The 23,559-nt window shown below is 38.9% G+C and overlaps 1 protein-coding gene across 1 annotated transcript in view; it reads left to right on the forward strand.

Annotated features, from left to right (window-relative positions):
* The window catches only part of UBR1 (ubiquitin protein ligase E3 component n-recognin 1), a 166,584-nt gene extending 163,471 nt beyond the window's left edge, over positions 1–3,113 (forward strand). Inside the window, exon 48 of the mRNA XM_070502794.1 lies at positions 474–3,113. Coding sequence (XP_070358895.1) covers positions 474–615 — 142 coding nt within the window. The 3' untranslated portion in view covers positions 616–3,113. The remainder of the gene's footprint in view (positions 1–473) is intronic.
* Positions 3,114–23,559: the final 20,446 nt, after the last annotated feature.

The raw sequence follows: 23,559 nt of genomic DNA on the forward strand, positions 1-23,559 counted from the left end.
TGTTGCTTCATAAGGACAACTATAACCAAATATTCTGAGGAGCAGAATATAATTTGAGGGCTTAGTGTTACACCTCAGACCTAACGTCTACTGTGCAAAGATTGGAAATCAAAGCTGGATAAACTATATGAGGCCAAAAAGCCACTAGAGCCCCACTCAGGCTAACCACCCCAAAAAGAATAGAGCTGCTTCAAGTTAGAGACCTTGCTAGCCATTTAAGTGGGGTTCCATAATGCCCACAGAATCCTTGACCTGTTTTCTGAATAATCAGGGAGTAAATTTCTGTTTGCTTAGCTAAGTAACCCATCAAGTTCATAGTGATCAATGGTGAGAGGAAAACATCCCTTTTAAAACCCTGTCCTGGTGATTTCCCCCAGCTCCAAGAATATCTTAAGAGTTCAGACTAATTTAGGCAATAAAGATGTAGCAGTTATTTGATTCAAACTTACATGTTGTTTTTTCCTCCCCCGAAGGAGGGGCAACCCCCTTCACTTATCTCGTGAGCGGTATCGGAAGCTCCATTTGGTGTGGCAACAACACTGCATCGTAGAAGAGATTGCTAGGAGCCAGGAAACTAATCAGATGTTATTTGGATTCAACTGGCAGTTACTATGAGCTCCAGCTCTGCCTCGGGACAATCACTAATGAAGACTGATTCAAAATTATGGAGACCTTTCTGAGGGCCGGGGAAGGGTTGGAAGGTCTTTTGCTCCGTGTCCAGATTCACATACATCAATAAAATATTCCTTAATGGAGTATTGCTTTCAAATATTGAACATATGCTTAAAGGACAAAAAGGACATAGGTTAATCTGTGTTCTGTTTCAAAACACTGAAGAAGTGCTTCTTGACCCTACATGTCTCATTCTGCTAATATTTCCAGTAAACACATTTCCCTTCATAGTCCTGTTTCATTTCATTTCATCCACCTGGTAAATGAAGTCACATCAAGCAGTTGTGAACATTTTATATGTTGGTTAACACTTCTACAATTTTGTATTTGGTGCCCAACCCCCGCCCCCTCCAAGTTTAGGATCCCTGACAAGATTCTAATAATCTGTGATAGTCTTCCTTGCAGCTAAAGAGGAATTGCAGAAACCATGCAGCATACTTCAATTGAGAAAGTCTTCAAAAACGTGAATCTTTTATTATTTCTCTTTTAAGGAAATACCCCTAATGTGCCACTTACTGTTTCAGCTAGAAATTAAACTAAATCTCTATATGGACAGAGCTGGCATTTCGAAAGCAAAATTTATGGCAGTGTGGAAAAGTATTTTTCCCACTGTAGACCTCAAGAAGAGTTAGGATAATGTATTCATTATTCACCCCTGATGGGACAAAGAGCCTGTAATTCTCACCTCTGACCACTAATAGTTTTGTTGAACTTTGAAATTATACTTTTTCCTTTCCAAAGGCAAATTTCTAAAGTGAGTTTACTTATCTGTTGATTGTGGCACCATCCTCCTTGACTTTGAGAAACTTGAAGTGGTTCTGATGTAAACTGTCGAATGAGGATAAGAAAATCCCCCTAATGAATGGAGCACGGAAGCTGTAAATTAGAACAATCAGATTTAAGCCAATCCTGGAACCTTCTCTTCTTTGTAAAAGACAAATCTTTCATTTGTTATCTGTGTGCACCTTTTCATAAACCCTGGTTTTATGACTAGTACAAACAACCAAAAGAGTCATGTGACCAATGGTCTGTGCCTGTTATGACACACTGTGGTTGAGCCATCCTGTTTGTTAGTAATAGAGCTCTCCCAAATCTGTGCATAGACTTCTTGGTTTTTGGCTTTAACTTTTTATATCAAGAACTTGTGATATAAAACAGCAGGCAGAAGATAAATTGAAATCTTCCATTTTAGCTTCTCTTTTCTCTGGGGTAATGTTAGGAGTTTGAAAGATGCATTCAAAGACCACCTTATTTTGCCTTTGGTGACTACTGCCATATATGTGTGTAAACATTTTCCTACCTTCTTTTTGCTCAGCAAAGGCAAGTGAATAAAAATTTATTTGCAGAGTGATTGATTATGCACATTTTGGGTTAGATTTTTTGGTATTTTTATGTAAAGTAAAGAAAAGGTGGATTTTGCAGTAAGGGATTGGCAGGAACAGGCATCAGAATCACAATCATGATATTCTACTTGAATAATTATTATTCAGAAGGTATCAAGAAATAGACACAACTCCAGTGAACAATTTCTAACAATTGATGGTTGAGGATCAGAAAATTCAGTATTCGGTTTGTGAAATTTGCCAGCATGATTAAATGATTAGAATATTTCCCTTTATTTCTTATATAATTTTGTTGGATGGGTTGTCTGGCTGGAAAGTCTGAGCCAGAACAGGCGACAGAAGACACTGACTTCTGCCCTAATTGACTGGCTCCAGTGTAGCAAAGATAAACTGACTTTTTATTCCTAGTCTTTTTATATTCACTTCATAAATCCTGGGGTTAAGCTCTCAAGCTACCCCAGGGACTGTCCTGCGATGACCAGTCAGACCTTTACTGCCAAAGAACCCACTTCAGCTTGAGTTCCACTTGCTGAGATTGATCAGATCTCTGCGCTGTAGGCGAACGTATGTCTCAGCGCTGTCCCCAGCCCAAGGGTTTTCTGATTATATCAAAGATCCTAGTTGTTTGCCTTCGTCATTGCAAACAGTTTAATTATGCTTATGAAGTTTACTTACAAATAAGCAAAAAGTCACTTTATTTTCTTTAATGTAGTATGTGGAGGAACTGGTTCAACGGGATGGCTCCAAGACTGTTTTTCTAATGTTTGGTGAGGGGCTGGCAGGAATTTTAATGATACAGTGAAGAAAAACATGTATCTGTATAATTAATTTATTATGTTGGTGTATGGACTGTGAGTTCACCCCTTAGTGGTCATTTGTCAGTTCATAACAACTATGCATTTTGGTTCACTGTGATGATGATCTATATTTAGTGACTGCAACATGTTTATACCACTGATTCAAATTCCATCCATGATGAAGTTATACAAATAATGCATATATTGATATCTTTTATTGCAAAATGTAAATTTAAAACTTGTATAATGTTCTTGTGCTTTTTGAAATAAAATATCTTATATGTGTACATTTAAAAAGAAAGGGATTTCTCATTTTTGGGGATTTGGATTTGAAGTATAAAAATCGGTACCTAGAAAGGAGCTCTAACTAAAAGTTATCTTTGTCAGCCCAGACAAATTCTTTAAAAGACATAGGTATTTAGTGTAATGGGCTCCAAACTTTCTGACCATACACTCAATCAGTAAATAATTTTTAAGCATGCATATTATATATATATATAATTATTTTGTGTTCATGCAATACTGTACTAATGCATTAAGTACATTATAATACATTGCCCAAAAATGATGATTTAAAAAATCTGTTGCAAAATAGATTACTTCTATTTCAATATCTCCCAAGTGAATCTATGCATCCCTTTGAGTATGCACACCCTATCATGGAGACCAGTATCTAGAGCCACAGCATCCGGAAGAACTCTACAGTGATGGAAATGTTCTGTGTTTACACTCCAGTATGGTAGTCACTGTCCCCATCCAGCTAGTGAACAGTGGAAATGTGGCTAATACAACTGAGGACCTGAAGTTTTAGTTTTATTTAATTTTATTAATTAAATTCTTGTGTGTGGGTAGTAGCTACTGTAACGGACAGCATAAATCTAGTGCAGTGGTTCTCAAACTTGCGTATGCCTTAGAATCGCCTAGCGAGTGTTAACAAAATACCAATTTCTGATTTTCACCCTAGATCCTGAATCAGAATCTCCTGAGAGATTAAGATAATCAGTGTGATTTGTTTCTAAACCATGACTCTACACTTAGAATTTAGAGCTTGCTTTCTTTTTACCTTGGTGATTTCAGACTAAGTGCCAAAGAGCTTCTGGGAGGAAAGTCGACCAGAGAGGAGAAAAGTGCTAAACTTGGATAGTTGTGATATCTCATTTTGACCTTCTGTGTAAGCTTTCATTTAAGGAAAGGGTAACTTGAGTTTAAAACAAACAAACAAACAAACAAAAACCATTGCTTTAGTTTTAAGACTCTAGAATATTCTAGGAGGCTAACACTGAAGGCAATGACAGAAGGATTTTGGGGGCTGGGAGATGAGAATACAAAGTTCTTGTAATTGGCAAGGAGCGGTCACTAAGTAGTCTCCCTGCTTGTACTAAAGTAGCTGGGCTTCTAGGATAAACAAATCATGCGGCCAAGCAAGTTGTTTGCAATTTGCATTAAAATGCAAAACTTCTATACAACAAAGGGCACCACTAATAAAGTTAAAAGATATCCAGAGTTAGGTGGTATGATCATGTCTACAGTGTAGTTTCTGAATCTCCCCAAAACTCTTCCTGAAAACCATATACACTAACCAGGATAACAAAAGAAAAACCCAAAATTCAGCAAAACCAGATAACACGGAATCTCCATTAACTCCCAGTTATGGGCAGATATGCCCAAAACACCAATGGCAGCAGGACTTGTGAAGTGGAAGTGCTGGAAAGTGAAAGGGGATTCTGAGTAAGAGTTACAGAACTGAAAAATTGCCAACAACCCCCAAATGGGGAGAAGCCCACTCAATAGGAAACCTGGACAATCGGGACTGAGAACTACCAGCAAAGCTAACAGGTCCTCACATGCTTTAAACTGAGGGTGGGTGAAAAACTGCTCAGTCTGGAGAGAAGCAAACAATGTGGGGCAGTCTCAGTCCTCTGCATTCTTATAAATAACGATTAAATATTACCTTCATTAAAAAAGAGCCTCACCCAGTGGAAAACTGCTAAGAACAAACCAGATTGAGAATAGGAGCGATACTGTGGATATAAGAAAGTTCAGACTATGTGCATGTGTGATATATGAAATAATACATTAGCAAATGTAGCATTTAAAGACGTAAGTACAAGAGAGTACTGTTTAAGTACTTGACATTAACAACAGAGGAGGGAACCCTGGAGCTGTGAAGCTAAGGAAGTTTTCTTGGCGCTTCTCTGCCCATCTAACAAGTACCTCCCCCTAATGGTCCAGAAATCCCATCTTATTTAAAAAAGAAATATTTAACTGTGATGGTTAATTTTATGTATCAGCTTGACTGGCCTAAGGGACGCCCAGATAGCTGGTAAAACATAATTTCTGGATATGTCTGTGAGGGTGTTTCTGGAAGAGATTAGAATTTGATTCAGTAGACTAAACAAAGAGGTCCATCCTCACCAATGGGGGTGGGCATCATCCAATCCTTTGAGGGACTGAATGGAACAAAAAGATGGAGAAAGGATGATTTCCCTCTCACTTCTTGAGCTGGGATGTCCATCTTCTGCTGTCAGACTTTGGAGCTCCTGGTTCTCAGGCCTTTGGACTCAGACTGAATTATACCATCAACTTTCTTCATTCTCCCGGTTGCAGACTGCAGATTGTGGGACTTTTCGGCCTCCATTGTAACCATGTGAACCAATGCCTATAATAAATCTTTTCAATATATATTTACTTTTATTGAACATCTGTATACTATATTTATAACAGGACTTTGCAGTGGAAGTATAGATAGATAAATAGATAATCTCCTACTGATTTTGTTTTCCTAGGAAACTGTAATGCAATAACCTAGCCCCAAACAAAGTTATTACAACAAAAGAAGGGGCCGGCCTGGTGGCATAATCGTTAAGTTCACATGCTCCACTTCAGCGGCCTTGGATTCGCAGGTACAGAGCCTGGGCATGGACCTAGCACCACTCATCAAGCCACTCTGTGGTGGCGTCCCACATGAAATAGAGGAAGATTGGCATAGATGTTAGCTCAGGGCCAAGCTTCCTTACAGACACACACACACACAAAAGCAAAAATGAGAAAAGTTGCAACTGATGAGAACACAGTAGAAAACTGTGGCCCCAAAGCAGATGAAAACTGTAACCTACTATTTCAAAATGAGTTAGAAGAAATTAAGAAAATGGGGCTGGCCCCCTGGTCTACTGGTTAAGTTTGGCGCACTCTGCTTTGGCAGCCCAGGTTCAGTTCCTGGGCATGGACCTATAGCACTCAGAGGTAGACATGCTGAGGCAGTGACCCACATACTAAATTCGTGGAAGATTCACACAGATGTTAGCTCAGGGCAAATCTTCCTCAAGCAGAAAAAAGGAAAAGAAAATGATAAAACTTTGACAGAAGAACACAACTCAGAAATGTAATGGAAGATCTCAAAAATTATATGGCAAGAACAGGAGAATGTGAAGCTCAAGTAAAATTAGGGGAAATTTTTAGAAATGGTAAATTAGAAGGAAGACAAAAGTGAAAAGGCAATTATGGAAAGCACAGTAGAAAAAAAAAAAGATGGAAAGAAGAAAAATCAAAGATAAAAAGGATTTGAGATAAAGTGAAAAAAGATAGGTAAAGAAGATTCAATATATATTAACTGGAGTCACTGAAAGAAAAGCAAACCAATGGAACAGAACACAAATGGAAAGCTAATTCAATAACACTTTCCTGAAAAAAAAGAAGTTGAATATACACGTTGAAAGGGAACACTGTAAAATTCAACCCAGAAGATTCAACACCAAGGCGTCTCCTAGTAAAGATGCTGGATCTTAACAAGAGGGACAAAAGCAATTGGACATCCAGGCCAAAAATCCAAGTCATTTATAAAGTTAGATCAGCATGAGACTTCTTGGGAGCAACATTTTAAAGATAATAAAAGGATTTTCAAGGATTGTTATATCCAGTCAAACTGTCCAGGTGTAAAGTCCACACAGATAGTTGAAAGCATGTTAATACTCAGGAAATATTTTTCCCCTTGAGCCTCGATTGAGGAATTTACCAGAGAACAATTTTTAGACAGTCACACAATGGTTATAGAAGCTTTGGCATACGATCTGGGGGTTGAGTGTTGCATATGTTTAACTGTAAGAACTAAGATTAAAGATGGGGGTGGATAAGGGAGACAAAATTAGATGCTCTGATGATGTAAAACTAATACAACTAACCAAAAACTAGGAGGAAAGGGATGAGTAGGTAGAAAGTCAAATAAGCTCACTGATTGTCTGAATGGTATTAGCTACAAATAAAAAGATGTCACTTGAAGCTGACAAATCAAGAAGTAAAAACGTTATGCAAATTGACACTAGGATAAAACTAGTGGCTAGATAGCGAGAAAGAAGGGGCCAGTAAGAAGTAGTTGCAAAATTGCTTGTATATTAGGGAAGCAACAGATAAGTATTTAAAGACAGAGAGTCCCAAGAGTATTACATAAAGATATGGAAAATTTACAACTAAAACCATGATACAATGCCAAAGGAGGGGGGAGGGGTAGGCAAAGAAAATAGACTACACAGTGAAACAATATAACAAAATTCAAACCAATCAATAAGTGTAAATGGCTTAACTCATCTATTTAAAAAAAAAGTCAGATGAGTTAACAAATAGATTCAGGTGAAAAATAAAGAGACAAACCAAAATAGGCAAAAGATTTGGATAGATATTTCTCCAAAGAAGATGTGCAAATTGCCAATAAGTACATGAGAAGATGCACAACATCTTAGTCATTAGGGAAATGCAAATCAAAACCACAACAGGGTGCCACCTCACACCCACTAGGATGGCTGTTATCAAAAAGGCTGACAACAACGTGTTGGCAAGAATGTGGAGAAACTGGAACCAAATACAGGCGGTCCTCACTTTGTACCACAGTCAGTTACTACAAATATAGCCACACAAGCTGAAACCACATAAAGCTTTCTTAATAATAATAATAAAGCTTTCCTAATAATAAGTGGGAAAGATTACCATTGTTCCATGACCTTTAAATTTTTAGTCAAAGCAAACTCTTACTGTCAGTTATAAATATATAGGGAAATGAAAATAGCAAAACTAATTTATTTAGTACAGTGTAATTTATAACGTTAGAAACATTGAAAATTAAGGTCTTTTGTTTTTTAAAAACATCGTGAAAAAAAGTCAGGAGTGCTTGCCCTCTCTTTGTATAACTTATGACACAGAATGAGCATCTTTTCTAAGCCTTGACAAATTGTCATATTTCTAAGTTTGGATCAGCTTCCAACATTTCATCCTTTGTGTTTTCAATGTTGTGAAATACTTCCAAGATTTCTTTAATGTGAAGTTTTTTGCCAGTGTCATTTCTTCTGGGACATTCATCATAAGCACTTATTTATTTCAACGTTTTCCTTCACTAAGTTCCTCTGACTGCATATCTGCAGCCTCTCAAACAGCAGCAGTGTCGACAATTCCACAGTTAACTGTATCTTCTATAACTCCTATATAATTTCTATAACATTTGTATTTGGCCTCAGTTTCCCTTCCAGCATTATCACTTAGTTTCTTTGCTGCACTTTTATCTTTGTTGGTCAATTCCCTATTTTGATTATCCATTTTTGTAAAATGTCATATGGGTTTATCACTGGGAGACAAGGAGACAACACAGCTACAGGCTTTGCTCTCTGTTACTGAACTGAGTAACAGATGTGCAATGTACAAGCAAAAACAAACTTTGAAAGAAGTGACATAATTGGTCCCTGATCATGACATGCGTCTGTTATTTAGTGATTTGTGGACTGAAGAGCTAGCTTCAAAGTTTGCACTTTATGCAATTACTCACAGTTAAGATACCATCGTAAGTGAAATTTGAACCATGTCATTGAGGCATTCATATTAATTTAACTAAAACATGGTAACTGGGGCTGGCCCGGTGGCACAGTGGTTAAGTGCGCACGTTCTGCTTCTGTGGCCCGGGGTTCACTGGTTCAGATCCCCAGTGTGGACATGGCACCACTTGGCAAGCCATGCTGTGGTAGGCGTCCCACATATAAAGTGGACGAAGATGGACACGGACGTTAGCTCAGGGCCAGTCTTCCTCAGCAAAAGAAGGAGGATTGGCAGCAGATGTTAGCTCAGGGCTGAGCTTCCTCAAAAAAATAAATAAATAAATAAATAAATAAAAATTAAAAAAAAAAAAAACATGGTAACTGAAAATCTTGCATGTAGGAACCGTGCAAGCTGAGGACATCTTGTATTTGAGCAGCAACTTTCATAAATCAAAACTACAGGATATAAAAGGATACGTAGACACATTAATAAAGGAGACTTTAACAGCCATCTCCTAAATCTAGACAGATAAAGTGGACAAAAAATTAGTAATGATATAGTAGACGTAAATAATCAGTGTGTTAGTTGGGTCCTTCAGTAAGCAGGTCCTGAGACAGATTTGGGAGCATGAAAGGTTTAAGTTGCTGCACTAATCCATTCGGTCACAACTGGGCAAAGGACTGCCAAGAAGTGCCCACGTAGATCATCTAAATTGCATACATGTTCCTCTCTGCTCTCTTTACCTAACAGCAGCCCTTACCTTTTCCTGCTGATCTATGTTAGTTATCCCTGCCAACATGGTGACTCCTTGCTTGCTATTGCCTAGTTACATGTAGTCCAAAAGGCCCAGGATGCAGCCATATTTTGTAGCCCAGTGTGTCCCCTGGCAAGAGTGAGCCACTTTAGGAGCCAAGACCTCTAACCCTGAAGAGCCCAGAGTTGCAGGGACAGGAAACAGAGTCTCCCAGGGAGTCATTGGGAATGATGTTGAGTGAAGCCACTGCTTGGTTCCTGAACCCCATGTATTCTTCCTATTGGAAATATAGCACCATAGAAAGGTTTCTGATTCAGTGCGTAGAACGCATCCTGGAGGATGGCACCCCACCCTCCCAGAGCATTCCCTCTAAGCTGACACTTAAACTGCACCTTCTACAGGCCGTCCCAACATTCTATTGGCCCGGCTGCTCCTGAGTGATGCAGAATGAAATACGACCAGAGTACTGCACGGTCATTGGCCCACTCCTGCACTTCCTTAGCCGTGAAGTATATTCCCTGATTGCATGCTATGTTGTATGGAATTCCATGCTAGTGGAACAGGTACTCTAAAAGCCCACAGATAGTGGTGCTAACTGAACCTCTGTGGGCAGGAAAGGCAAACTTATACCGAGAATGGGTGTGTAATCATGTGAGAATGAAGCATTGACTCTTCTAGGATAGAAGCATCCCAGCATAGTCAACTTGCCACTAAGCTGATCTCCTTGAAGAACAGTGCCATATCAATAGAGCATTGGACTCTGTTGCTGACGGGATGGACTTTCAAAGGTGGCAATAGCTCTTAGTCTTAGTAAGTGGAAGTCCATGCTGTTGGGTTCATGCTTAACCTCCATCTCTCCATTTGTGTGCCTACTGTGTCAGTTGCCAAAGGGCAACTAACGTCTGAGTCATTTTGATTACTTGCTTGTTTAGTGCTCCTTCTGTAATAGATGTTCTCTGGTGGACATTAACATCTAACGCAAAAATCTTCACCCTTTGTGCACAGACCCATATGTCCATGCATAGTATCATACTGTCTGTACTCTTTGTGTCCACCTTCTTTTGCCTGTGAGATCTACCCATGTTGTGTGCACCAGTTGTTATTCCCTTTTATTGCTAAGTAGTATTCAATTACATGAATACGCAAAAATTTATCCCTTCTCCTGTTGATAGACATCTGGGTTGTTTCTAATTTGGGGCTATTATGAGTAGGACTGTTAACATTCTTATACGAGTGTTTTATTCTAGACAAATGCATTCATTTCTCTTGGAGACTATATATGTGTATATATATGTATGTATATATAGACATATATAGTAATATCTATATATACATATAGATATTTGAAGTGCTGAGTCATGTTTAACTTTTTAAGAAATTGTCAAATGTTTTTCCAAAGTTCCCCTTGCTCCATATTGTTGTCAACATTTGGTATTGTTTGTCTTCTTAATTATACCCATTCTAGTGGATATGTAATGGTAGCTCACTGTCTCATTAATTTTAATACTTTTTCTTTAGATGCTTTTGAGATTTACTATGTAGATAATAAATGTATTTCTTCTCTTCCTTTCCAGTATTTATACCTTATTTCTTTTCTTCTCTTACTGAAAGGGCTGGAGTATGGAGTATGATGGCTTAATGGCAAGAGGGGAAAATGATCATAAAGAGCTTTGTAAGTGATGCTAAGGGCAATGCAGAACCACTAATATTTTTTGTAGATGAATAATGTGGTCAAACTTGCACTTAGAAAGAGCTCTCTGGCTACAGTGTGGAAAAATAAAGACGCTGGGAAGACTAGAGGAAAGACCAGTTAGAAAGACCAGTTAGAAAGCTCCTGAAGTAATGTAGATAAGAAGTGGTGACCTAAGCTAGGAAAGTGGCAGTTAGAATGGAGAAGAATTGATTTTTAAAAGATAAAATGTGTTTGTCTCCACTTAGTCCACATCAAGTGTCATTTTAGTAAACCAATCAATAAAAATATGCACATATTTCAAACCATTTTAAGAATAGACATTTCCTTTACGGGAAATTCATCTCCAGAAGCCACTAAAAAGAACATTTCAACAAATGTTATCAAACTGTTAACAAAAAGGACTTGAAACAAATGAAACAATTGGATTCAGTGTAAAATATAAAAGAAAATAATGCAATTCAATGAATGCAAAATCAGTTACTGGAACTTATTTTCTTATAAACATGCCCCAATCAGGGTAGGTCACAGGTTGTTTATGCCAGCTTCCAGAACTGGGTAAGTAAGTTGTAGTAATAGTTGATGTGGTCCTTGATAAGCAATAGAGATGAGCTGAATAAAGTAAATTATCTCTGGCTGATAGTAAAATAATATCATACCAATTTAGGAAAAACAACAACAACAAAGACATTATAAGCAGGAGAGCAGGTGACAAAAGCAGAAAATTTGAATTGAATTATGCAAAAAGACAAAAACAAGTGACTTTTGGAGAATGTAACTCATTTAGCTGTGATATTTACCCAAAGCCTCCACAGCTCGAGAGCTGCCTCTTTCTACTACAGTAGTCCCTCTGTATCCGAGGTTTCACTTTCCATGGTTTCAGTTACCCATGATCAACTGTGGTCCAAAAATATTAAATGGAAAATTCCAGAAATAAACAATTCGTAGTTTTAAATTCTGAGTAGCATGGTGAAATCTCATGCTGTCCTGCTCCGTCCCACCTGGGACGTGAATCATCCCTTTGTCCAGGGTGTCCACGCTGTGTACACCTCCCGTCCCTTAGTCACTTAGTAGCTGCCTCAGTTTTCAGATCAACTATTGTGGTATGGCAGTGCTTGTATTCAAGTAACCCTTATTTTACTTAACAATGACCCAAAAGCACAAGAGTAGTGATGCTGGCAATTCAGATGTGCGAAAGGGAAGCTGTAAAGTGCTTCATTTAAGCGAAAAGGTGAAAGTTCTCGACTTAATAAGGAAAGAAAAAAAATTGTATACTGAGGTTGCTAAGATCGATAGTAAGAACGAATTTTCTATCTGTGAAACAGTGAAGAATGAAAAAGAAACTTGTGCTGGTTTTGCTTTTGCACTTCAAACTGCAAAAGTTATGGTCGGAATTTGTGATATGTGCTTAGTTAAGATAGAAAAGGCATTAAATTTGTACAAAAAGATATTTTGAGAGAGAGAGACCTCATTCACATAGCTTTTATTACAGTATATTTTTATAATTGTCTATTTTATTATTAGTTATTGTTGCTAATCTCTTATTGTGCCTAATTTATAAACTAAACTATATCACAGGTACGTATGTGTAGGAAAAACCATAGTATGCCTATAGGGCTGAGTACTACCCACGGCTTCAGGCGTCTCCTGGGAGACTTGGAGCAAATCCTCCGAGGATGAGGAGGGACTCTGCCTCCTTTGTTCTTGGTCTTCCTTCCTTTTGCCCTGAGCCCTCCCCTCATCTCAACTCCTCAGTGGATGCCCCACTTCTTAGAGTTTCCCACAACTTTGATGTCATCTCTAGGTGAAAAATTTTCACATCTACGTGTCCAGTCTTGACCTCAGGCCTGCATTTCCTTTTTACCTGGCAGTGCTGCTGGACCTTCAGGCGCACAGAGTCTAAAATCAAACTCATCCTCCGCCCCAAACTGGTTCTTCTTCCCGTCTTCTATTTCTGTTAAAGGTGCCACCGTTCTCCAAGTCATGTAGTTTTGACATCTAAATTATCTTTGACTCTTCCTCCCATAGTAAATCACCTGTCAAACTTGCTGGGTCTCATCAGTTGTTTCTTCAGAATGTACCCTGCACTGGATTATCTCTGCCCCATTTCACGCCCTTCTTACACCTTCACCAGAACAGTTGCTGTAGCCTCCTTGCTGGTCTTCTTGTCTCTAGTTGCTTACTTTCTTGAATTAATGTTGTGTATTGACAAAAATTCAATCTTCCTGAGGCACAAATCTGGTAATATCTCTGACTGATACAGTGGCTCCTCAGTAGCAACCTTGATCAAAAGCCTTCAGTGACTCATGAAACACAAGAACCTCTAAAGCATGACTCTAAGTTATTTTTCTGGAGTTTCCTTACCTTCCTTTGCAAGCAGCTACACTCTGACTTTTAGCCAATTTGTAAAAATAATTTCAACAACTACTTAAAATTTCCCATTTCATCTCTACTCCTTAAGTATGGGCCGCAGATCATGACTTCCTTCCAAAGAATACAGTATGAAAGAGGGTGGGAAAAGAGTAACTTTACAGTGGAGAAAACTGACAAATCCTCCCTCGGCAAGGTGATCAAGGTCAATATCGATAGTGATAAATCATGTCATAGTGTGTATCTTTGATATGATGTGATGAAAACAGCACTTTATCTGCTTTTCCTCCCCCAAACCCTTAACCCCAGTCTGATAATAAGAAAAACATTAGACAAATTCCCATAGAGGGGCATCCTATAAAATACTTGACCAGTACTCCTCAAAACTGTCAAAGTCATCAAAAACAAGGCTGTCATAGCCAAGGGAACCCTACGGAAACATGACATGCAAATGTAATGTGGTATCCTGGGTGGGAACCTAGAGCAGAAAAAGACATTAGGTAAAAACTAAGGCAATCTGAGTCAATCATAGACTTTAGTTAATAATGGTGTATCAATATTATTTTATTAATTATAACAAATGTGACATTTCAAACATAAGCTGTGTAGGGGAGGAAGACATTTCCTCTACCCACTCCAGGTCCTTCTGGTTGGGCTATGAATTAAATTCACATGAGACAGAATAACAGGAGAAAATTAAACAAAGCTTTATAGCATGTATGCATGGGAGAGACCCAGGAAAACTGAGCAACTCGCCAAAATGGCAAAGGTTCTCATCTTAAATACCATCTTCAGCTACAAAAGAGGATGTTGGGGGTGAGGGAAGTCAGTTATGGGAGATTACCAGAAAAGCACAGTAAACAGTTCAGTAAGGTTATTATGCAGATTTAAGTTCTTGCCTTTCACATGATAAGAGTTTTTAGAGATAAGGGCCTCCCCTCTTCTTCGTGGTACAGAGGGGGAGACACGTTTATAGATGGAGATTTTCCTTGCAAATGTAAATATCTCTAACAAAGGGTAACTTCTGCTTTTCAGAGCTTCTCCCATGTCTACGGTTTTTGAAAGTAACCAGCCCAAAATAATCCTCATGCCAGAGAGACACATTTTGGGGTGGCCAATTCCAGTTCCCCACAGCTGTTAATACTAGGGGAAACTGGATGAGAGGAAACAGGGGAACTCTGTACTACTTTCTCAACTTTCTGTAAATCTAAAACTATTCCAAAAAATAAAGTCTATTTTCTAAAAACCTTATTTCCAAGTGAATATTATACAATCATTAAAAAGAGTGAGGCAGATCTTTATGTACTAATACTGAAGAAACTCTGAGAAAATATTAATGAAATCAGAAAGTTGTGGAATAGTGCATAAATACTGCTTGCTATTTGTGCAGACAAAAAGAATCTATAGCTGTGTTAGTTTGCACATGTGTAAGAAAGCTACACAAGAGGGGCCAGCGCAGTGGCGCAGCGGTTAAGTTCACATGTTCCACTTCGGCGGCCTGGGATTTGCTGGTTTGGATCCTGAGTGCTGACCTACGTACCACTTGTCGAGCAATGCTGTGGCAGGTGTCCCACATTTAAAGTAGAAGATGGGCACAGATGTTAGATCAGGGCCAGTCTTCCCCACCAAAAAGAGGATTGACAGCAGATGTTAGCTCAGGGCTAAGCTTCCTCAAGGAAAAAAAAAAAAAGCTACACAGGAAACCAGTAATAGGAATAGGGGAACTGAGTGGCTGGGAGACACGCATGGGAAGGAGGCTTACTCTTCACAATTTACCTTTTCACTACCTTTTGAATGTTGGACCACGTGAATGTATTTTCTATTAAACGAACAAGCACACAAACAAACAAGTAAAATCAGAAAAAAAGAAGATGGTCTGCCAAATCCTCCTGCTGATATTTTTTGTCAGAGTGGGCTAGGCTTTTTCCTGTCGGGAAAGAATAGGCAAGGGGCAGCTGAGAATAAACCAAACTGTTCTAAAGTCCTTTCAGGAGGAGCCTTAGGTAGAAGTCAACACAGTGCAGGGAGGGACCTGAAGAGCTGAGCCTTGAGCTCAGGCAGGAATTCTTTCATACGGATCAAATCCCCCATCCAATGGCCTCTCCTGAATCCTGTCCCACCATCTTCCCTTTAAATGTTGGCTTTTCTCCAGGTCCCAATCTTGCCCTCTTGCCTTTTGCTCTGTGTGCTCTTCCTTGTGGATTTCATCCATCAAGCCATGGATTTTAATTAGGGCCAGGAGCAAATGACAAAAGAGAGAGAGATACTATAGCCATTTGTCGAACAGCAGCTTATATGGTTTGCAGCTGTTTTATGGTATATGAGGGCCTAACACTTGGGTGAGTTGGTTTAGTTTAAAGGTGGGAGGCATCCCTATATTTGTTTATTCCTGGGTTCTTGTCATTTTCTCATTATTGTGTTTGCATGACTCTGGGCTAGGCAGTGTGTAAAGGTTAATAAATTTACTCCTGCAGAGTGGGGCTTTATAATTTGAAAAAGGCCAACACAATTACTGTCCAATGTATAAAATGGTATGAGGTCCAAGCAATAATTGGAGGAGCATCAAAATAAGACTAATTTGATTTTTTTTTTTTTTTGCTTGAGGAAGATTAGCCCTGAGCTAACATCTGTGCCAATATTCCTCCACTTTATATGTGGGTCCCCCCGCAGCATGCCTGACGAGTGGTTTAGGTCCATGCCCAGGATCTGAATGCACAAACCCAGGCCACCAGAGTGGAGTGTGCCAAACTTAACCACTACACTACGGGGCTGGCCCTCTGATTTGAATTTTTTTAATTTTTGGTTATAATTCATAGCAAAAATGACACAAACCATAGGGATTTACAGGAATTTCTTGAAGGAATTCCTAGCTTCTAACATAAATTTAAATAATTGATGCAGAAATGACAAAAGGAGGAATATATAAATGAATATATAATGAACAAAAATTAAAAGTTGTAAGAAAATTTGAGAGTGAACTCAAGCGTCACTTTTTCCAGGAAGTTTTGCTTAACTCTCCCTGTGGTAGGCAGAATAATTTCCCCTTCCCTCCACAAGACGCCCATGTGCTATCCTGGAATATACAAACATGTTACCTTACACGGCAAAAGGGACTTCACAGACGTGATTAAGTGTGTGGACCTTGAGATAGGGAGATTATCCTGGATTATCCAGGTGGATCCAGCATAATCACGTGAGTTCTCAAAAGTGGAAGAGAGGGGCCGGCTGGGTGGTGCAGTGGTTAAGTGCACACGTTCTGCTTCTTGGCGGCCCGGGGTTGGCTGGCCCGGATCCTGGTGCGGACATGGCACCGCTTGGCAAAAGCCATGCTGTGGTAGGCATCCCACGTATAAAGTAGAGGAAGATGGGCATGGATGTTAGCTCAGAGCCAGTCTTCCTCAGCGAAAAGAGGAGGATTGGCAGTAGTTAGCTCAGGGCTAATCTTCCTCAAAAAAAAAAAAAAGTGGAAGAGAGAGGCAGAAGAGTGGGTCAGAGGAATGTGCCTTGAGGACTTGGCCCACTGGTGCTGCTGCTTTTTTTTTTTTTTTTGAGGAAGATTAGCCCTGAGCTAACTGCTGCCAATCTTCCTCTTTTCACTGAGGAAAACTGGCCCTGAGCTAACATCCATGCCCATCTTCCTCTACTTTATAGGTGGGACGCCTACCACAGCAGGGCTTGCCAAGCGGTGCCATGTCTGCACCTGGGATCCAAACTGGCGAACCCCAGGCCACCTGAGTGGAACATGCAAACTTAAACCGCTGCGCCACCAGGCTGGCCCCAGTGCTGCTGATTTTGAAGATGGAGGAAGGGGGCCAAGAACCAAGGAATGTGGGCAGCCTCTAGAAGCTGGAAAAAGCAAGGGATCCAGTTCTCCCCTTGAGCCTCAGAAAAGGAACGTAGGCTTGCTGACACCTTGATTTTTAGCCCAGTGAGACCCAAGTCAGACTTCTGACCTAAAGAACTCTAAGGTAATAAATTTGTGTTGTGTTAAGCCACTCCATTTGTGGTAATTTGTTATATCAGCATAGAAAACTAATACATTCCCCTCAGGCCTAGGTAGAATTGAACAATCGCTAAATTTACATGCCCGCTGGATCCTATGTAGAAGTCTATCAGAGGAACCATTCCCAAGATGACTCACTAACATGGTTGTGAAATTTTTTCCCCCAAATATTCTGTTGTGAATATTTTCAAACATATAGCAAAGTTGAAAGAACTTCACAGCAATCATCCACATTCCACCACTTAAATTCTACCAATAATAATTTACTGTTCTTACTTTATCACATGTTTATCCATCTATCCATCCCTCTATTCATCCATCAATGCAACTTATTTCTTGGATGAATTTCAAAGTAAATTGCAGACATCAATACATATTTCCTTATGTACTTCAGCATGCATATAATTAACTAGAGTTCAATATTTGTTTACAAGTTTTTCTTTGGATGTAAAATTTACATACAATGAAATGCACAAATCTTAAGTGTACATTCACTGAGTTTTGACTAATGCATGCATCCACGTAACTCAAACCCCTACAAGAGATAAAATATTATCAACACCCTTCATCCCCTTACCTGCTAATCCCATTCCCCATCTCCTCAGAGGCAACAAATGTTGTAATATTTTCCACATAGTGTGTCTTGTTATGGAGCTTTATATAAATGGAATAATACAGTGTAAACTCTTTTCTGTGAGACTTCATTATATAAATGGAATCACATGAACTTTTTTGTGTAAGGTTTCTTTCACAGTCAGCATATTGTTTCTGAGATTCATCCATGGTGTTGCATGTATCAGTTCCATCCTTTAGTTGAGCAGTATTCCATTTATGAATATGGTACAACTTGTTATCCATTCTCTGATTGACGGACACCTGGGCTGTTTCCTATTGTGGGCTATTAGAAATAAAGCTGCTCTGAACATTCTTGCATTAGTCTTTTTGTCAACATATAGTTTCATTTCTCTTGGGTGAATATCTGGAAGTCAAACTGCTGAATAATAGGATAGATATAGGTTCATTTTTAAAGAAATTCCAGACCTTTTTTTTCAACGTAGATATACCATTTTACATTCCAACCAACAATGGGTGAGAGTTCTGGTTGCTCCACATCTTCACAAACATTGATGTTGTCAGTCTTTTTAATTTTAGCCATGTGGTGGGTCTGTTGTTTTTTGCCCATTGTTCTATTGGGTTTTTGTTCTTTTTTCCCCCTTGATTTTTAAGAATTTTTAATATATTCAAGATATTGGCTTTTTATCTGTGACATGCATTCTAAATATTTTATCTTAGTCATTTTAATTTTATGGTGTTTCATGCCATGAAAAGATCTTTAAAGTTTCTATTGTTTTGTTTTTGTTTTTGGTGAGAAAGATTGGCCCTGAGCTAATATCTGTTGCCAATCTTCCTCTTTTTGCTTGAGGAAGATTGTCACTGAGCTAACATATGTGCCAACCTTCCTCTATTTTGTATGTGACCATGACCTAATGAGTGGTGTGTAGGTCTGCGCCCAGGATCTGAACCTGTGAACCCTGGGAACTTAACCAGTACACCACTGGGCAGGCCCCAATTTGCTTTTTAATAATCACCCTTTGTTATGTTTCTGGGTAAGAATTAAAGAAAATCAAAATGCAATATATAATCATCTTAATACAGAAGATGCAGAGAAAGGCAAACCCAGAGGTGTCTTTAGCATTTGTTTGGAAGTCAATACAAAGTACCGGGGCACTTTTATTTTTGTACTTATTAGTATTTAACTTTTTGCATTCATTTACTTTAAATTACTGAGCATATTTAATAAACATTTACAGAGTGAAGAAAGTATGGAAACTACACAGTATAAGAAATGATCCCTCTATAGCTTAGAAAAAGAAATAAGACATATGCTCAAAGAACTATAATTCAAAGTAGCCTATATAGGAACTACATGTTACATTTCTTTAATCCTCCATAGGATATTGTACAGTACCTTGATATAGATACCCAATAAATTTCTGGAAATTTTATTTGCCATCTGCAAATAGATTTCATTTTGTAGAACATACAATGCCCAAATAACACCACCAGAAAGATATTTTTAAAGATAATCTTTGTCATCATCATCATCAGGTCTCTAAAAACCCCTAGTCACTGGATGGTCTCCTTTGATTAACAAAACAAAATAGAAGAGACCATTGGGAGTTTTGTTTTGACACAGCAGGCAGTAGAACACTGTGATCACTAGGGTGCGCTATTAGCATTGCCAGCCAGTTGGTCTTCCTAGCGTTAGAGCCTGAAAATCACAGAAAGCGGACCAGTGTTTGGAGTCGCTAATCGCTGAACCAAACTGAAAGTCGCTGAACTTTTCCCAGACCGTTGCGGGCACACACAAAGAATCCCATCACCTCACCACTTTATTTGAAAATTTTGAGTGTACAATGATGCTATGTTAATACATGACCTTGCAACAAAGAGGAAACCTAAAAGTCTGAGCAAATAGGTATAGAAGTCATTGTTCTAATAGGATAAAACTTGCAAAAAGCTAACTGTTAACGTTTAATGGTATAGTTGTCTGCAATTCATAAAAGGTAGGCATAAACAGAAAGTAGATCGGGGCCGACCTTTGGCCGAGTCGTAGAGTTCGCGCGCTCCGCTTCCGGGGCCCTGTGCTTCGCTGTTTCGGATCCTAGGCTCGGAGGTGGCACCGCTCATCAGTCCACTCTGAGGTGGTGTCGCATGTGCCACAACTGGAAGGACTCACAACTAAAAATACACAACTATGTACTGGGGTGATGAGGGGCTGGGGGAACTTTGGGGAGAAAAAGGAAAAATAAAAAAATCTTTAAAAAAAAAGAAAGTAGATCAAGAAATGACTGTAATTAGAATTACTTTTGTAAATGGAAACTCACTTTTACTTTCTTTTCTAACTTTACTAGTTCTAATCAGTGTCAATCTTCCTGGTATTATGGTCTATTTTAAGAATCATCAAACATGAATTGGTATTCAATAGGTTAAAAGACAATAGACTCATTTACCCAAAATTGAGATTCCCTTACCCCTCCTTCCAGGTTTCTCTTACTTATTTCTTTTTTGTTCAAAATTTCTTTAATTAGAAATAAAGCTTTTCACAACAAAATAAAGGATTACGTTTTTAAGATTTTATTTTTTCTTTTTTCTCCCTGAAGCCCCCCGGTACATAGTTGTATATTTTTAGTTGTGGGTCCTTCTGGTTGTGCTATGTGGGATGCCACCTCAGTGTGGCTTGATGAGCGGTGCTATGTCTGCACCCAGAATCCCAAAAGGCGAAACCCTGGGCGGAGGAAGCAGAGAGCACAAACTTAACCACTCAGCCACAGGGCTGGCCCCAGGATTAAGTTTTTAAAAACACAAAACACTTGAGGTAGTTAATATATTTGCTGTGAATGCACTTCTGTCAAAATCAGAATGCAGCTGACACCAGCTCAAAGAGGTCAAGCTCTCAGAGGATTTGGCCATCAGGCTATAGCTTACTGACCCCTGTTCAAGAGCATCTATATGTGCTACATAATATAACTGCGACAGCAGTTATTGCAATGCATTATAATAGGATTTGCAGGTTTGCTAATCCATTGTGAAACCCTTAAAGACAGAGACTAAATTTATATTTGTTTTCCCAATGACTAACAGAGTAGTTGGCATTAATAGGCTCTAAAATAATTTGTTTAGTGGATTAATATTCAAATAGAAGCTACTTAGATTGATGAAAAATTAAAAAACACGGCTGTTTGCTGGTTTGTGGAAGCACTTGAACACCAGTCTGCTATTGAGTTTCATATTTCAAAGGACTATGCAGTTTTTTTAAACAGTTTTAGTGAAATATAATTCACATACCATACAATCCATCCCTTTAAAGTGTACAATTCTGAGATTTTTAAAAATGGAGACATAATTGATATATAACCTATTAGGTTCAGGTGTACAACACGAGATTTGTTTTTAAAGAGAGAGAAGGAAAGCAAAAGGGAAGGGGTCTCTTTTCCTTGAGTTGCGCACGCTGGTTCATACTGTAGCGACGTCCTTCTGATAATGATGTAAATGACCTGTCTAGATCAGTTGCTGTTTGAATTAGGGGTAAGTTAGAAAGTGGTAAATCAATGGGTGTCTCAAGATGGGTAGACAAGGCCACAAATGGAGGAAAAGGGAAACAAGAAGGGGATTCTCCAGTGTGTTATTTATTTTGTGCTAGTAGAAAAGAAGCTGTGTTGACAGGGGCTTTATGTTCTATGCGGGGACTCCGTATAAATCTGAACTTTGCTCATAATCCTTGAATACACTCCAAGACTGATCCTGGGATGAGAGTCTCATTCTTTCAGACTCAGTTATCCAGGGCACACATCCCTAGACTTGAATCATTCCTCTCACCCTTATTTTTGCAAATCTGTTATCAATTGCTGAATGACAAATAGACCCCAAAACTTAGAGCTTAAAGCAACAGTAAATATTTATTATATCACATCATTACTGTGAGTCTGGATTTTGGGAGTGTCTTAGCTGGGTGGTTCTGGCTTGGGGTATCTCACAAGGTGGCAGTCAAGAAGCTAGCTGGGCCTGTAGGCATCTAAAGGCTCGGCTGGGGTTGGAGAATCTGTTTCCAAGAATGGTTCACTAACACAGCTGGCATGCTGGTGCTGATTATTGGTGTAATGCCTCAGTTCCTTGCCAAGTGGCTACTCCAAGGGGCTGCTTGAATATTCTCATGTTATAGCAGCTGGCTTCCCTCCAAGTAAGTGATCCAAGAGAGCATAAAGTGGAAGCTGCAAAGTCTTTTATGACCTAGCCTTCAAATTTACACACCATAATTTTTGAAAAAGCCTATTGGTTACACAGGTCAGCCCAACTCAGTATGGCAGGGATTACACAAGGGTAAAGATACCAGGAGGCAGGGATCATTGGGGGCCATCTTAGAGAATGGCTACCACATTTAAAATATACATATATATATTTGGTTATATATATATATATATATATATCAAAAGGGATCTCTGAATTCTGGCACCAGCTCTTGAATAATATTTACCTTGCCATTTATCCCAACTGAAAAAATATCTCTTGAGTATTTTTCAAATAATTCTTTTTTTTTTTTTTTAAAGATTGGCACCTGATCTAACATCTGTTACCAATCCTCTTTCTTTTTCTTCTTCTTCTTCTTCTCCCCAACACCCCTGCCCCCCAATACATAGTTGTCTATTCTAGTTGTAGGTCTTTCTGGTTGTGCTATGTGGGATGCCACCTGAGCATGGCCTGATTAGTGGTGCCATGTCCGTGCCCAGGATCCGAACCAGCAAAATCCCAGGCTGCCAAAGCAGAGCGTGTGAACTTAACTACTCAGCCATGGGGCTGGGCCCCCAGTAATTCTTAAATGTAAAAGACCAGAATAGAAGGCAGGCCTGGGAAGCTGTTTTCCTTGGGCAGTTCAGTATTCCAGGATTCCCACTCATGTGGCATTAACTTTTACATTCATTTTTTACATTTCCTACCCTGAGATACACTGTTGCCCTATTCTCAGGAAACTCATCACAGAATAGTTCCCTCTGTGTTGCACTTTTTTTCTTTAATTCTTCCTTGATATACAGCTACTGCACTGCTTTCTCACTCACTCTTCTATTTACCTTATCCTTCATGGATTTGCAAATGAGAGTTGGTCAGAGAATAACAATCAGAAGAATAATCAACTTTCCATCATCTGGAGAATCTAGCTGTACCTACTGACTCATTTAAAATAAACACAATAGTAGTTCTGTGAATAAATTCATTAAAACCCTTACCCATGGTAGCAGAGTTTATAGCTGGGTGGCTTGAAGAGAACACACTGTATCTGCTGAATGAAAAATATTCTCTTCAAATAGGGAATAGCTATTTGAAATATTCCTAGGCAGAATTTCAATGAATCTGGACATTTTTTCCCCTATAAACTTCTTTAATTTTAAAGAAAAGTATTTACAGAAACCCTAATCCTTTCCAATTCAAATTACTTGCCCAGCCAATACTCTGAAGTGAACTACATTCTATTAGATAAAGTAATGGAAAAAGCAACTTGTGGTTTTAATTAGTGGAATGCTAACAATTTGGCAATTTCTTTACGTTTGAATAGAACAGGATCAGCTGCATCATCAATTGCC

This window comes from Equus asinus, chromosome 2 (assembly GCF_041296235.1).
Source record: "Equus asinus isolate D_3611 breed Donkey chromosome 2, EquAss-T2T_v2, whole genome shotgun sequence".
Classification (NCBI taxonomy): domain Eukaryota; kingdom Metazoa; phylum Chordata; class Mammalia; order Perissodactyla; family Equidae; genus Equus; species Equus asinus.